This window comes from Balaenoptera physalus (assembly GCF_965194825.1).
Source record: "Balaenoptera physalus genome assembly, contig: HAP1_SCAFFOLD_2124, whole genome shotgun sequence".
In the NCBI taxonomy this organism is placed as follows: Eukaryota; Metazoa; Chordata; class Mammalia; order Artiodactyla; family Balaenopteridae; genus Balaenoptera; species Balaenoptera physalus.
In genome coordinates, this window is record NW_028124681.1 from 63,932 (window position 1) to 81,241 (window position 17,310).

Sequence of the window (17,310 nt, forward strand, 5' to 3'; positions counted from 1 at the left end):
AGGTATTCCATGCTAATGGCTGGAAGAATTACTATTGTTAAAATGTCCATACTACCTAAAGTAATCTACAGATTCAATGCAATCCTTATCAAAATTCCAATGGCGTTTTCCAGGATATAACAAACAATCCCAAAATGTGTATGGAACCACAAAAGGCCCTGAATAGCCAGAGCAATCTTGAGAAAGAAGAACAAAGCTGGAGGCATCTCATGCTCTGATTTCAAACTACACTACAAAGCTACAGTAATCAAAACAGCATGGTACTGACATAAAAGCAGACATATGCACAAATATGGAATAGAATAGAGAGCCCAGAATTAACCCTCACATATGTGGTCAAAAGATCTTCAACGGAGGTGCCAAGACCATTCAATAGGAAAGGGCAATCTTTTCAACAAATGGTGTGGGGAAAACCAGATGTCCACATGCAAAAAAAATGAAGTTGGACCCGTATCTCAAAACATCTACAAAAGTTAACTCAAAATAGATCAAAGACTTACATATAAAAGCTAAAACTATAAAACTCGTAAAAGAAAACACAGAGGAAAATCTTCGTGATATTGGATTTGGTAATGATTTCTTGGCTATGACACCAAAAGAATAGACAATGAAAGTTAAAAAAGAGGCAAAATGAACTACATCAAAATTAAAAACTTCTCTGCATCAAAGGACACAACAAAATGAAAAGGCAATCTACTGTATGGGAGAAGGTATTTGCAAATCATATATCTGATGAGGGGTTAGTAGTCCACAATATATAAAGAACTCCTGCAACTCAACAACAAAACAAGAACGACAACCACAAGAAACTGGGCAAAGGACATGAATGGACGTATCTCCAAGGAAGATATACAAATGGCCAAAAAACCCATGAAAAGATGCTCAGTACCACTCATCATTAGGAAAATGCAGACCAAAACCACAGTGACATACCACCTCACATCCATTTGAATGGCTACTCTCAAGTAACTCAAAGTGTTGGCAAGGACATGGAAAAATTGGAACCCCTGTGCACTGCTGGCGTGAATGTAAAATGATACACCCACTATGGGAAACCGTATGGCAGTTACTCAAAAAATCAAAAATAGAATTACCATATGATCCAGCAGTTCTACTCCTAGGTATATACCCCAAAGAATTGACAGCGTGGTCTGGAAGAGATATTTGTACACTCATGTTCCTGGCAGCACTAATTGCAAATAGCTAAAAGGGGCAAGCAACCCAAGTGTCATCGAGGGATGAATGGATAAACAAATCGTGGAACAAGCGTACCATGGAATCTTATTCAGCCTTAAAAAGGAAGGAAATTCTGTCATATTCTACAATGTGGATGAATCTCGAGGACATTACGCTAAGTGAAATAAGCCAGTCACAAAAAGATAAATACTGTATGATTCAACTTACATGAGGTACAAAGAGCAGTCAAATTCATCAAAACACACATTAGAATGATGACTGCCAAGAGCTTGGGGAGGGGAGAATGGGGGAGTGGTTGTTTAATGGATATAGAGTTTCAGTCGTGTAAGACAAAAAGAGTTCTGGAGATTGATTGCACAACGATGTGAATATGCTTAACACTAGGGAACTGTACACGTAAAAATGGTTAAGATGGTAAATTTTATGTTATGTGTATTTTATTACAATTAAAATGTTTTTAAATAAATAGGTATAGGAGACCCCAACTTTACTAAGCAAGACAATATATGTGTACATACACTGGTTTATGTTTGCACAAGCAGGGAGAAATGTGTCAAAGTACGTGCACCAAAAGTATTAATATTGATTATCTCTGAAGTACTAGTCTTGGAAGGGATGTGTATGTTTTGGGGAAAGGAGGAAGAACATTAACTTTTCTTTATATGCCTGCCTACTGTTTGACTTATTAAAATGTGTATTTATTACTAGCATATTATGTTTAATTTAGTAGAGTCAGGAAACAATCCACAAGAAAAGTCATTAAGGGTTTCAGTTGGGAATATGTACATTGATAACAAAAATACTTGTTCGAGTTCTGAGGATCCTGTAACTTGCACAAACGGAACACAGAAAAGCATCCTTCTTCTGATGTTGATGAATCAGGTGATAGCTCACGTTTTGATGACACTAATGGTAGCCATTCCAAGTCAAGACAAATTGTTTACGAAATCATGATCCTTAATTGAATGACCAGTTAGGAAGAGAATGTTCAGTTTAGATAAACTCTGCCTCAAGGTTGTCAAAGGACGTTTATGACAAAGCAAGCCAGGGCAATGGTTGGCCCAAGTCTAGACTATCATGTGACTTCCATAATGAGCCTTGGCTTGATCCAAAGGGCAAAGAAGAAACATAATGAGATTTAATTGAACAATGACCCAAGCAGTCCATTGAAAATGCTATTTATAACCTTAACAACTCAGGTATTAGCCAGTCAGAGACTGACTTCGCAATGGTATCAAGGAAAAATGCTAAATGTTAGGGAAATACACGGCTCTGCAGGATATATAAAAGGCCAGACGTAGGAAGTGCAGCCAAGACTCAGAAACTTCTCTTAACAAGTCAACTCTCAACCTAACTCCTGACACCATGGCCTGCTGTTCCACTAGCTTCTGTGGATTTCCCATCTGTTCCACTGGTGGGACCTGTGGCTCCAGCTGCTGTCAGCCAACCTGCTGCCAGACCGGGTGTTGCCAGCCAACCTTCTGCCAGACCAACTGCTGCCAGACCAGTGGCTGTGAGACTGGCTGTGGCATTGCTGGTAGCATTGGCTCTGGCCAGGTGGGAGGCAGTGGAGCTGTGAGCTGCCGCACCAGGTGGTGCCGACCTGACTGCCGCGTGGAGGGCACCTGCCTGCCTCCCTGCTGTGTGGTGAGCTGCACCCCCCCGTGCTGCTGCCAGCTGCACCATGCCCAGGCCTCCTGCTGCCGCCCATCCTACTGTGGACAGTCCTGCTGCCGCCTAGCCTGCTGCTGCCAGCCCACCTGCTGTGAGCCCACTTGCTGGCAGCCCACCTGCTAAAAGCCAGGTTGCTGATTTTCAACTTGAAAGTTCAACTTCCAACTCAATCCATGAAGTAACTATCTCTTCAACCACCCCTGGACACTAACAAGTTCTTGAACTTTAACTGACATTTTCTGAGGGGTTACCAAATATTTGGACTTCACAGACTTATCTGATTCCATTCAATACTAGAAAGATCTTGATCTCTCCACTAAGGCCACCAAAATACAAATTTGACCCAAGAAATGGGAAAACAAGTTTGCCTTGGGATTGACCTTCAGCAAGCCTCCTCTCCACAGCCCAATGCTGCCAAAGCTGAGGAAGAACCGTCTGTCCTTCTCAGACACATTCACCTCCGAAACTCCACCGTCTTGCAACTTTCACTTCCTATGAAAGGGGAATAATATACCAAGGTCTAATAAATTATACATATTTGGTACGGCAAACGTATCTCTTTTCCTTCATTGAGTGTCGCCAAAAAGATTCTAATCTGACTTTGATATCCCGTGGTACTCTTCTTACACCATGTTAGGATATATGATCAAATCCAGGGGCGGTTAATCCCCATAAAGCGCACAAACTAAAAATATCTGAGGGTTTATTGAGGGAAAGGTATTCCATGCTCACGGCTGGAAGAATTACTATTGTTAAAATGTCCATACTACCTAAAGTAATCTACAGATTCAATGCAATCCTTATCAAAATTCCAATGGCGTTTTCCAGGATATAACAAACAATCCCAAAATGTGTATGGAACCACAAAAGGCCCTGAATAGCCAGAGCAATCTTGAGAAAGAAGAACAAAGCTGGAGGCATCTCATGCTCTGATTTCAAACTACACTACAAAGCTACAGTAATCAAAACAGCATGGTACTGACATAAAAGCAGACATATGCACAAATATGGAACAGAATAGAGAGCCCAGAATTAACCCTCACATATGTGGTCAAAAGATCTTCAACGGAGGTGCCAAGACCATTCAATAGGAAAGGGCAATCTTTTCAACAAATGGTGTGGGGAAAACCAGATGTCCACATGCAAAAAAATGAAGTTGGACCCTTATCTCAAAACATCTACAAAAGTTAACTCAAAATAGATCAAAGACTTACATATAAAAGCTAAAACTATAAAACTCGTAAAAGAAAACACAGAGGAAAATCTTCGTGATATTGGATTTGGTAATGATTTCTTGGCTATGACACCAAAAGAATAGACAATGAAAGTTAAAAAAGAGGCAAACTGAACTACATCAAAATTAAAAACTTCTCTGCATCAAAGGACACAACAAAATGAAAAGGCAATCTACTGTATGGGAGAAGGTATTTGCAAATCATATATCTGATGAGGGGTTAGTAGTCCACAATATATAAAGAACTCCTGCAACTCAACAACAAAACAAGAACGACAACCACAAGAAACTGGGCAAAGGACATGAATGGACGTATCTCCAAGGAAGATATACAAATGGCCAAAAAACCCATGAAAAGATGCTCAGTACCACTCATCATTAGGAAAATGCAGACCAAAACCACAGTGACATACCACCTCACATCCATTTGAATGGCTACTCTCAAGTAACTCAAAGTGTTGGCAAGGACATGGAAAAATTGGAACCCCTGTGCACTGCTGGCGTGAATGTAAAATGATACACCCACTATGGGAAACCGTATGGCAGTTACTCAAAAAATCAAAAATAGAATTACCATATGATCCAGCAGTTCTACTCCTAGGTATATACCCCAAAGAATTGACAGCGTGGTCTGGAAGAGATATTTGTACACTCATGTTCCTGGCAGCACTAATTGCAAATAGCTAAAAGGGGCAAGCAACCCAAGTGTCATCGAGGGATGAATGGATAAACAAATCGTGGAACAAGCGTACCATGGAATCTTATTCAGCCTTAAAAAGGAAGGAAATTCTGTCATATTCTACAATGTGGATGAATCTCGAGGACATTACGCTAAGTGAAATAAGCCAGTCACAAAAAGATAAATACTGTATGATTCAACTTACATGAGGTACAAAGAGCAGTCAAATTCATCAAAACACACATTAGAATGATGACTGCCAAGAGCTTGGGGAGGGGAGAATGGGGGAGTGGTTGTTTAATGGATATAGAGTTTCAGTCGTGTAAGACAAAAAGAGTTCTGGAGATTGATTGCACAACGATGTGAATATGCTTAACACTAGGGAACTGTACACGTAAAAATGGTTAAGATGGTAAATTTTATGTTATGTGTATTTTATTACAATTAAAATGTTTTTAAATAAATAGGTATAGGAGACCCCAACTTTACTAAGCAAGACAATATATGTGTACATACACTGGTTTATGTTTGCACAAGCAGGGAGAAATGTGTCAAAGTACGTGCACCAAAAGTATTAATATTGATTATCTCTGAAGTACTAGTCTTGGAAGGGATGTGTATGTTTTGGGGAAAGGAGGAAGAACATTAACTTTTCTTTATATGCCTGCCTACTGTTTGACTTATTAAAATGTGTATTTATTACTAGCATATTATGTTTAATTTAGTAGAGTCAGGAAACAATCCACAAGAAAAGTCATTAAGGGTTTCAGTTGGGAATATGTACATTGATAACAAAAATACTTGTTCGAGTTCTGAGGATCCTGTAACTTGCACAAACGGAACACAGAAAAGCATCCTTCTTCTGATGTTGATGAATCAGGTGATAGCTCACGTTTTGATGACACTAATGGTAGCCATTCCAAGTCAAGACAAATTGTTTACGAAATCATGATCCTTAATTGAATGACCAGTTAGGAAGAGAATGTTCAGTTTAGATAAACTCTGCCTCAAGGTTGTCAAAGGACGTTTATGACAAAGCAAGCCAGGGCAATGGTTGGCCCAAGTCTAGACTATCATGTGACTTCCATAATGAGCCTTGGCTTGATCCAAAGGGCAAAGAAGAAACATAATGAGATTTAATTGAACAATGACCCAAGCAGTCCATTGAAAATGCTATTTATAACCTTAACAACTCAGGTATTAGCCAGTCAGAGACTGACTTCGCAATGGTATCAAGGAAAAATGCTAAATGTTAGGGAAATACACGGCTCTGCAGGATATATAAAAGGCCAGACGTAGGAAGTGCAGCCAAGACTCAGAAACTTCTCTTAACAAGTCAACTCTCAACCTAACTCCTGACACCATGGCCTGCTGTTCCACTAGCTTCTGTGGATTTCCCATCTGTTCCACTGGTGGGACCTGTGGCTCCAGCTGCTGTCAGCCAACCTGCTGCCAGACCGGGTGTTGCCAGCCAACCTTCTGCCAGACCAACTGCTGCCAGACCAGTGGCTGTGAGACTGGCTGTGGCATTGCTGGTAGCATTGGCTCTGGCCAGGTGGGAGGCAGTGGAGCTGTGAGCTGCCGCACCAGGTGGTGCCGACCTGACTGCCGCGTGGAGGGCACCTGCCTGCCTCCCTGCTGTGTGGTGAGCTGCACCCCCCCGTGCTGCTGCCAGCTGCACCATGCCCAGGCCTCCTGCTGCCGCCCATCCTACTGTGGACAGTCCTGCTGCCGCCTAGCCTGCTGCTGCCAGCCCACCTGCTGTGAGCCCACTTGCTGGCAGCCCACCTGCTAAAAGCCAGGTTGCTGATTTTCAACTTGAAAGTTCAACTTCCAACTCAATCCATGAAGTAACTATCTCTTCAACCACCCCTGGACACTAACAAGTTCTTGAACTTTAACTGACATTTTCTGAGGGGTTACCAAATATTTGGACTTCACAGACTTATCTGATTCCATTCAATACTAGAAAGATCTTGATCTCTCCACTAAGGCCACCAAAATACAAATTTGACCCAAGAAATGGGAAAACAAGTTTGCCTTGGGATTGACCTTCAGCAAGCCTCCTCTCCACAGCCCAATGCTGCCAAAGCTGAGGAAGAACCATCTGTCCTTCTCAGACACATTCACCTCCGAAACTCCACCGTCTTGCAACTTTCACTTCCTATGAAAGGGGAATAATATACCAAGGTCTAATAAATTATACATATTTGGTACGGCAAACGTATCTCTTTTCCTTCATTGAGTGTCGCCAAAAAGATTCTAATCTGACTTTGATGTCCCGTGGTACTCTTCTTACACCATGTTAGGATATGTGATCAAATCCAGGGGCGGTTAATCCCCATAAAGAGCACAAACTAAAAATATCTGAGGGTTTATTGAGGGAAAGGTATTCCATGCTCACGGCTGGAAGAATTACTATTGTTAAAATGTCCATACTACCTAAAGTAATCTACAGATTCAATGCAATCCTTATCAAAATTCCAATGGCGTTTTCCAGGATATAACAAACAATCCCAAAATGTGTATGGAACCACAAAAGGCCCTGAATAGCCAGAGCAATCTTGAGAAAGAAGAACAAAGCTGGAGGCATCTCATGCTCTGATTTCAAACTACACTACAAAGCTACAGTAATCAAAACAGCATGGTACTGACATAAAAGCAGACATATGCACAAATATGGAACAGAATAGAGAGCCCAGAATTAACCCTCACATATGTGGTCAAAAGATCTTCAACGGAGGTGCCAAGACCATTCAATAGGAAAGGGCAATCTTTTCAACAAATGGTGTGGGGAAAACCAGATGTCCACATGCAAAAAAATGAAGTTGGACCCTTATCTCAAAACATCTACAAAAGTTAACTCAAAATAGATCAAAGACTTACATATAAAAGCTAAAACTATAAAACTCGTAAAAGAAAACACAGAGGAAAATCTTCGTGATATTGGATTTGGTAATGATTTCTTGGCTATGACACCAAAAGAATAGACAATGAAAGTTAAAAAAGAGGCAAACTGAACTACATCAAAATTAAAAACTTCTCTGCATCAAAGGACACAACAAAATGAAAAGGCAATCTACTGTATGGGAGAAGGTATTTGCAAATCATATATCTGATGAGGGGTTAGTAGTCCACAATATATAAAGAACTCCTGCAACTCAACAACAAAACAAGAACGACAACCACAAGAAACTGGGCAAAGGACATGAATGGACGTATCTCCAAGGAAGATATACAAATGGCCAAAAAACCCATGAAAAGATGCTCAGTACCACTCATCATTAGGAAAATGCAGACCAAAACCACAGTGACATACCACCTCACATCCATTTGAATGGCTACTCTCAAGTAACTCAAAGTGTTGGCAAGGACATGGAAAAATTGGAACCCCTGTGCACTGCTGGCGTGAATGTAAAATGATACACCCACTATGGGAAACCGTATGGCAGTTACTCAAAAAATCAAAAATAGAATTACCATATGATCCAGCAGTTCTACTCCTAGGTATATACCCCAAAGAATTGACAGCGTGGTCTGGAAGAGATATTTGTACACTCATGTTCCTGGCAGCACTAATTGCAAATAGCTAAAAGGGGCAAGCAACCCAAGTGTCATCGAGGGATGAATGGATAAACAAATCGTGGAACAAGCGTACCATGGAATCTTATTCAGCCTTAAAAAGGAAGGAAATTCTGTCATATTCTACAATGTGGATGAATCTCGAGGACATTACGCTAAGTGAAATAAGCCAGTCACAAAAAGATAAATACTGTATGATTCAACTTACATGAGGTACAAAGAGCAGTCAAATTCATCAAAACACACATTAGAATGATGACTGCCAAGAGCTTGGGGAGGGGAGAATGGGGGAGTGGTTGTTTAATGGATATAGAGTTTCAGTCGTGTAAGACAAAAAGAGTTCTGGAGATTGATTGCACAACGATGTGAATATGCTTAACACTAGGGAACTGTACACGTAAAAATGGTTAAGATGGTAAATTTTATGTTATGTGTATTTTATTACAATTAAAATGTTTTTAAATAAATAGGTATAGGAGACCCCAACTTTACTAAGCAAGACAATATATGTGTACATACACTGGTTTATGTTTGCACAAGCAGGGAGAAATGTGTCAAAGTACGTGCACCAAAAGTATTAATATTGATTATCTCTGAAGTACTAGTCTTGGAAGGGATGTGTATGTTTTGGGGAAAGGAGGAAGAACATTAACTTTTCTTTATATGCCTGCCTACTGTTTGACTTATTAAAATGTGTATTTATTACTAGCATATTATGTTTAATTTAGTAGAGTCAGGAAACAATCCACAAGAAAAGTCATTAAGGGTTTCAGTTGGGAATATGTACATTGATAACAAAAATACTTGTTCGAGTTCTGAGGATCCTGTAACTTGCACAAACGGAACACAGAAAAGCATCCTTCTTCTGATGTTGATGAATCAGGTGATAGCTCACGTTTTGATGACACTAATGGTAGCCATTCCAAGTCAAGACAAATTGTTTACGAAATCATGATCCTTAATTGAATGACCAGTTAGGAAGAGAATGTTCAGTTTAGATAAACTCTGCCTCAAGGTTGTCAAAGGACGTTTATGACAAAGCAAGCCAGGGCAATGGTTGGCCCAAGTCTAGACTATCATGTGACTTCCATAATGAGCCTTGGCTTGATCCAAAGGGCAAAGAAGAAACATAATGAGATTTAATTGAACAATGACCCAAGCAGTCCATTGAAAATGCTATTTATAACCTTAACAACTCAGGTATTAGCCAGTCAGAGACTGACTTCGCAATGGTATCAAGGAAAAATGCTAAATGTTAGGGAAATACACGGCTCTGCAGGATATATAAAAGGCCAGACGTAGGAAGTGCAGCCAAGACTCAGAAACTTCTCTTAACAAGTCAACTCTCAACCTAACTCCTGACACCATGGCCTGCTGTTCCACTAGCTTCTGTGGATTTCCCATCTGTTCCACTGGTGGGACCTGTGGCTCCAGCTGCTGTCAGCCAACCTGCTGCCAGACCGGGTGTTGCCAGCCAACCTTCTGCCAGACCAACTGCTGCCAGACCAGTGGCTGTGAGACTGGCTGTGGCATTGCTGGTAGCATTGGCTCTGGCCAGGTGGGAGGCAGTGGAGCTGTGAGCTGCCGCACCAGGTGGTGCCGACCTGACTGCCGCGTGGAGGGCACCTGCCTGCCTCCCTGCTGTGTGGTGAGCTGCACCCCCCCGTGCTGCTGCCAGCTGCACCATGCCCAGGCCTCCTGCTGCCGCCCATCCTACTGTGGACAGTCCTGCTGCCGCCTAGCCTGCTGCTGCCAGCCCACCTGCTGTGAGCCCACTTGCTGGCAGCCCACCTGCTAAAAGCCAGGTTGCTGATTTTCAACTTGAAAGTTCAACTTCCAACTCAATCCATGAAGTAACTATCTCTTCAACCACCCCTGGACACTAACAAGTTCTTGAACTTTAACTGACATTTTCTGAGGGGTTACCAAATATTTGGACTTCACAGACTTATCTGATTCCATTCAATACTAGAAAGATCTTGATCTCTCCACTAAGGCCACCAAAATACAAATTTGACCCAAGAAATGGGAAAACAAGTTTGCCTTGGGATTGACCTTCAGCAAGCCTCCTCTCCACAGCCCAATGCTGCCAAAGCTGAGGAAGAACCGTCTGTCCTTCTCAGACACATTCACCTCCGAAACTCCACCGTCTTGCAACTTTCACTTCCTATGAAAGGGGAATAATATACCAAGGTCTAATAAATTATACATATTTGGTACGGCAAACGTATCTCTTTTCCTTCATTGAGTGTCGCCAAAAAGATTCTAATCTGACTTTGATGTCCCGTGGTACTCTTCTTACACCATGTTAGGATATGTGATCAAATCCAGGGGCGGTTAATCCCCATAAAGAGCACAAACTAAAAATATCTGAGGGTTTATTGAGGGAAAGGTATTCCATGCTCACGGCTGGAAGAATTACTATTGTTAAAATGTCCATACTACCTAAAGTAATCTACAGATTCAATGCAATCCTTATCAAAATTCCAATGGCGTTTTCCAGGATATAACAAACAATCCCAAAATGTGTATGGAACCACAAAAGGCCCTGAATAGCCAGAGCAATCTTGAGAAAGAAGAACAAAGCTGGAGGCATCTCATGCTCTGATTTCAAACTACACTACAAAGCTACAGTAATCAAAACAGCATGGTACTGACATAAAAGCAGACATATGCACAAATATGGAACAGAATAGAGAGCCCAGAATTAACCCTCACATATGTGGTCAAAAGATCTTCAACGGAGGTGCCAAGACCATTCAATAGGAAAGGGCAATCTTTTCAACAAATGGTGTGGGGAAAACCAGATGTCCACATGCAAAAAAATGAAGTTGGACCCTTATCTCAAAACATCTACAAAAGTTAACTCAAAATAGATCAAAGACTTACATATAAAAGCTAAAACTATAAAACTCGTAAAAGAAAACACAGAGGAAAATCTTCGTGATATTGGATTTGGTAATGATTTCTTGGCTATGACACCAAAAGAATAGACAATGAAAGTTAAAAAAGAGGCAAACTGAACTACATCAAAATTAAAAACTTCTCTGCATCAAAGGACACAACAAAATGAAAAGGCAATCTACTGTATGGGAGAAGGTATTTGCAAATCATATATCTGATGAGGGGTTAGTAGTCCACAATATATAAAGAACTCCTGCAACTCAACAACAAAACAAGAACGACAACCACAAGAAACTGGGCAAAGGACATGAATGGACGTATCTCCAAGGAAGATATACAAATGGCCAAAAAACCCATGAAAAGATGCTCAGTACCACTCATCATTAGGAAAATGCAGACCAAAACCACAGTGACATACCACCTCACATCCATTTGAATGGCTACTCTCAAGTAACTCAAAGTGTTGGCAAGGACATGGAAAAATTGGAACCCCTGTGCACTGCTGGCGTGAATGTAAAATGATACACCCACTATGGGAAACCGTATGGCAGTTACTCAAAAAATCAAAAATAGAATTACCATATGATCCAGCAGTTCTACTCCTAGGTATATACCCCAAAGAATTGACAGCGTGGTCTGGAAGAGATATTTGTACACTCATGTTCCTGGCAGCACTAATTGCAAATAGCTAAAAGGGGCAAGCAACCCAAGTGTCATCGAGGGATGAATGGATAAACAAATCGTGGAACAAGCGTACCATGGAATCTTATTCAGCCTTAAAAAGGAAGGAAATTCTGTCATATTCTACAATGTGGATGAATCTCGAGGACATTACGCTAAGTGAAATAAGCCAGTCACAAAAAGATAAATACTGTATGATTCAACTTACATGAGGTACAAAGAGCAGTCAAATTCATCAAAACACACATTAGAATGATGACTGCCAAGAGCTTGGGGAGGGGAGAATGGGGGAGTGGTTGTTTAATGGATATAGAGTTTCAGTCGTGTAAGACAAAAAGAGTTCTGGAGATTGATTGCACAACGATGTGAATATGCTTAACACTAGGGAACTGTACACGTAAAAATGGTTAAGATGGTAAATTTTATGTTATGTGTATTTTATTACAATTAAAATGTTTTTAAATAAATAGGTATAGGAGACCCCAACTTTACTAAGCAAGACAATATATGTGTACATACACTGGTTTATGTTTGCACAAGCAGGGAGAAATGTGTCAAAGTACGTGCACCAAAAGTATTAATATTGATTATCTCTGAAGTACTAGTCTTGGAAGGGATGTGTATGTTTTGGGGAAAGGAGGAAGAACATTAACTTTTCTTTATATGCCTGCCTACTGTTTGACTTATTAAAATGTGTATTTATTACTAGCATATTATGTTTAATTTAGTAGAGTCAGGAAACAATCCACAAGAAAAGTCATTAAGGGTTTCAGTTGGGAATATGTACATTGATAACAAAAATACTTGTTCGAGTTCTGAGGATCCTGTAACTTGCACAAACGGAACACAGAAAAGCATCCTTCTTCTGATGTTGATGAATCAGGTGATAGCTCACGTTTTGATGACACTAATGGTAGCCATTCCAAGTCAAGACAAATTGTTTACGAAATCATGATCCTTAATTGAATGACCAGTTAGGAAGAGAATGTTCAGTTTAGATAAACTCTGCCTCAAGGTTGTCAAAGGACGTTTATGACAAAGCAAGCCAGGGCAATGGTTGGCCCAAGTCTAGACTATCATGTGACTTCCATAATGAGCCTTGGCTTGATCCAAAGGGCAAAGAAGAAACATAATGAGATTTAATTGAACAATGACCCAAGCAGTCCATTGAAAATGCTATTTATAACCTTAACAACTCAGGTATTAGCCAGTCAGAGACTGACTTCGCAATGGTATCAAGGAAAAATGCTAAATGTTAGGGAAATACACGGCTCTGCAGGATATATAAAAGGCCAGACGTAGGAAGTGCAGCCAAGACTCAGAAACTTCTCTTAACAAGTCAACTCTCAACCTAACTCCTGACACCATGGCCTGCTGTTCCACTAGCTTCTGTGGATTTCCCATCTGTTCCACTGGTGGGACCTGTGGCTCCAGCTGCTGTCAGCCAACCTGCTGCCAGACCGGGTGTTGCCAGCCAACCTTCTGCCAGACCAACTGCTGCCAGACCAGTGGCTGTGAGACTGGCTGTGGCATTGCTGGTAGCATTGGCTCTGGCCAGGTGGGAGGCAGTGGAGCTGTGAGCTGCCGCACCAGGTGGTGCCGACCTGACTGCCGCGTGGAGGGCACCTGCCTGCCTCCCTGCTGTGTGGTGAGCTGCACCCCCCCGTGCTGCTGCCAGCTGCACCATGCCCAGGCCTCCTGCTGCCGCCCATCCTACTGTGGACAGTCCTGCTGCCGCCTAGCCTGCTGCTGCCAGCCCACCTGCTGTGAGCCCACTTGCTGGCAGCCCACCTGCTAAAAGCCAGGTTGCTGATTTTCAACTTGAAAGTTCAACTTCCAACTCAATCCATGAAGTAACTATCTCTTCAACCACCCCTGGACACTAACAAGTTCTTGAACTTTAACTGACATTTTCTGAGGGGTTACCAAATATTTGGACTTCACAGACTTATCTGATTCCATTCAATACTAGAAAGATCTTGATCTCTCCACTAAGGCCACCAAAATACAAATTTGACCCAAGAAATGGGAAAACAAGTTTGCCTTGGGATTGACCTTCAGCAAGCCTCCTCTCCACAGCCCAATGCTGCCAAAGCTGAGGAAGAACCGTCTGTCCTTCTCAGACACATTCACCTCCGAAACTCCACCGTCTTGCAACTTTCACTTCCTATGAAAGGGGAATAATATACCAAGGTCTAATAAATTATACATATTTGGTACGGCAAACGTATCTCTTTTCCTTCATTGAGTGTCGCCAAAAAGATTCTAATCTGACTTTGATATCCCGTGGTACTCTTCTTACACCATGTTAGGATATATGATCAAATCCAGGGGCGGTTAATCCCCATAAAGCGCACAAACTAAAAATATCTGAGGGTTTATTGAGGGAAAGGTATTCCATGCTCACGGCTGGAAGAATTACTATTGTTAAAATGTCCATACTACCTAAAGTAATCTACAGATTCAATGCAATCCTTATCAAAATTCCAATGGCGTTTTCCAGGATATAACAAACAATCCCAAAATGTGTATGGAACCACAAAAGGCCCTGAATAGCCAGAGCAATCTTGAGAAAGAAGAACAAAGCTGGAGGCATCTCATGCTCTGATTTCAAACTACACTACAAAGCTACAGTAATCAAAACAGCATGGTACTGACATAAAAGCAGACATATGCACAAATATGGAACAGAATAGAGAGCCCAGAATTAACCCTCACATATGTGGTCAAAAGATCTTCAACGGAGGTGCCAAGACCATTCAATAGGAAAGGGCAATCTTTTCAACAAATGGTGTGGGGAAAACCAGATGTCCACATGCAAAAAAATGAAGTTGGACCCTTATCTCAAAACATCTACAAAAGTTAACTCAAAATAGATCAAAGACTTACATATAAAAGCTAAAACTATAAAACTCGTAAAAGAAAACACAGAGGAAAATCTTCGTGATATTGGATTTGGTAATGATTTCTTGGCTATGACACCAAAAGAATAGACAATGAAAGTTAAAAAAGAGGCAAACTGAACTACATCAAAATTAAAAACTTCTCTGCATCAAAGGACACAACAAAATGAAAAGGCAATCTACTGTATGGGAGAAGGTATTTGCAAATCATATATCTGATGAGGGGTTAGTAGTCCACAATATATAAAGAACTCCTGCAACTCAACAACAAAACAAGAACGACAACCACAAGAAACTGGGCAAAGGACATGAATGGACGTATCTCCAAGGAAGATATACAAATGGCCAAAAAACCCATGAAAAGATGCTCAGTACCACTCATCATTAGGAAAATGCAGACCAAAACCACAGTGACATACCACCTCACATCCATTTGAATGGCTACTCTCAAGTAACTCAAAGTGTTGGCAAGGACATGGAAAAATTGGAACCCCTGTGCACTGCTGGCGTGAATGTAAAATGATACACCCACTATGGGAAACCGTATGGCAGTTACTCAAAAAATCAAAAATAGAATTACCATATGATCCAGCAGTTCTACTCCTAGGTATATACCCCAAAGAATTGACAGCGTGGTCTGGAAGAGATATTTGTACACTCATGTTCCTGGCAGCACTAATTGCAAATAGCTAAAAGGGGCAAGCAACCCAAGTGTCATCGAGGGATGAATGGATAAACAAATCGTGGAACAAGCGTACCATGGAATCTTATTCAGCCTTAAAAAGGAAGGAAATTCTGTCATATTCTACAATGTGGATGAATCTCGAGGACATTACGCTAAGTGAAATAAGCCAGTCACAAAAAGATAAATACTGTATGATTCAACTTACATGAGGTACAAAGAGCAGTCAAATTCATCAAAACACACATTAGAATGATGACTGCCAAGAGCTTGGGGAGGGGAGAATGGGGGAGTGGTTGTTTAATGGATATAGAGTTTCAGTCGTGTAAGACAAAAAGAGTTCTGGAGATTGATTGCACAACGATGTGAATATGCTTAACACTAGGGAACTGTACACGTAAAAATGGTTAAGATGGTAAATTTTATGTTATGTGTATTTTATTACAATTAAAATGTTTTTAAATAAATAGGTATAGGAGACCCCAACTTTACTAAGCAAGACAATATATGTGTACATACACTGGTTTATGTTTGCACAAGCAGGGAGAAATGTGTCAAAGTACGTGCACCAAAAGTATTAATATTGATTATCTCTGAAGTACTAGTCTTGGAAGGGATGTGTATGTTTTGGGGAAAGGAGGAAGAACATTAACTTTTCTTTATATGCCTGCCTACTGTTTGACTTATTAAAATGTGTATTTATTACTAGCATATTATGTTTAATTTAGTAGAGTCAGGAAACAATCCACAAGAAAAGTCATTAAGGGTTTCAGTTGGGAATATGTACATTGATAACAAAAATACTTGTTCGAGTTCTGAGGATCCTGTAACTTGCACAAACGGAACACAGAAAAGCATCCTTCTTCTGATGTTGATGAATCAGGTGATAGCTCACGTTTTGATGACACTAATGGTAGCCATTCCAAGTCAAGACAAATTGTTTACGAAATCATGATCCTTAATTGAATGACCAGTTAGGAAGAGAATGTTCAGTTTAGATAAACTCTGCCTCAAGGTTGTCAAAGGACGTTTATGACAAAGCAAGCCAGGGCAATGGTTGGCCCAAGTCTAGACTATCATGTGACTTCCATAATGAGCCTTGGCTTGATCCAAAGGGCAAAGAAGAAACATAATGAGATTTAATTGAACAATGACCCAAGCAGTCCATTGAAAATGCTATTTATAACCTTAACAACTCAGGTATTAGCCAGTCAGAGACTGACTTCGCAATGGTATCAAGGAAAAATGCTAAATGTTAGGGAAATACACGGCTCTGCAGGATATATAAAAGGCCAGACGTAGGAAGTGCAGCCAAGACTCAGAAACTTCTCTTAACAAGTCAACTCTCAACCTAACTCCTGACACCATGGCCTGCTGTTCCACTAGCTTCTGTGGATTTCCCATCTGTTCCACTGGTGGGACCTGTGGCTCCAGCTGCTGTCAGCCAACCTGCTGCCAGACCGGGTGTTGCCAGCCAACCTTCTGCCAGACCAACTGCTGCCAGACCAGTGGCTGTGAGACTGGCTGTGGGCATTGCTGGTAGCATTGGCTCTGGCCAGGTGGGAGGCAGTGGAGCTGTGAGCTGCCGCACCAGGTGGTGCCGACCTGACTGCCGCGTGGAGGGCACCTGCCTGCCTCCCTGCTGTGTGGTGAGCTGCACCCCCCCGTGCTGCTGCCAGCTGCACCATGCCCAGGCCTCCTGCTGCCGCCCATCCTACTGTGGACAGTCCTGCTGCCGCCTAGCCTGCTGCTGCCAGCCCACCTGCTGTGAGCC

The 17,310-nt window shown here is 41.3% G+C and overlaps 1 protein-coding gene and 4 pseudogenes across 5 annotated transcripts; all 5 read left to right on the forward strand.

The window, feature by feature from the left end:
- Nucleotides 1-458: 458 nt before the first annotated feature.
- LOC309654152 (keratin, high-sulfur matrix protein, B2A pseudogene) lies at nucleotides 459-3,885 on the forward strand (annotated as a pseudogene). The gene has a single exon. The product of its transcript is annotated as a keratin, high-sulfur matrix protein, B2A pseudogene (transcript).
- Nucleotides 3,886-3,893: 8 nt separating this feature from the next.
- Nucleotides 3,894-7,461, forward strand: LOC309654151 (keratin, high-sulfur matrix protein, B2A pseudogene; annotated as a pseudogene). Its single transcript has one exon. The product of its transcript is annotated as a keratin, high-sulfur matrix protein, B2A pseudogene (transcript).
- Nucleotides 7,462-7,478: 17 nt separating this feature from the next.
- LOC309654154 (keratin, high-sulfur matrix protein, B2A pseudogene) lies at nucleotides 7,479-10,485 on the forward strand (annotated as a pseudogene). Its single transcript has one exon. The product of its transcript is annotated as a keratin, high-sulfur matrix protein, B2A pseudogene (transcript).
- A 578-nt stretch (nucleotides 10,486-11,063) lies between these two features.
- On the forward strand, nucleotides 11,064-14,640 carry LOC309654155 (keratin, high-sulfur matrix protein, B2A pseudogene; annotated as a pseudogene). Its single transcript has one exon. The product of its transcript is annotated as a keratin, high-sulfur matrix protein, B2A pseudogene (transcript).
- Nucleotides 14,641-14,648: 8 nt separating this feature from the next.
- On the forward strand, nucleotides 14,649-17,303 carry LOC309654156 (keratin, high-sulfur matrix protein, B2C-like; the record flags this gene model as incomplete). Its single annotated transcript, XM_082478797.1, is given in 2 exon segments — nucleotides 14,649-17,061; nucleotides 17,063-17,303. Coding segments are annotated over 2 exon segments (400 nt in total), but the record flags the coding sequence as incomplete, so codon positions are not given.
- Between the last annotated feature and the right edge of the window lie 7 nt (nucleotides 17,304-17,310).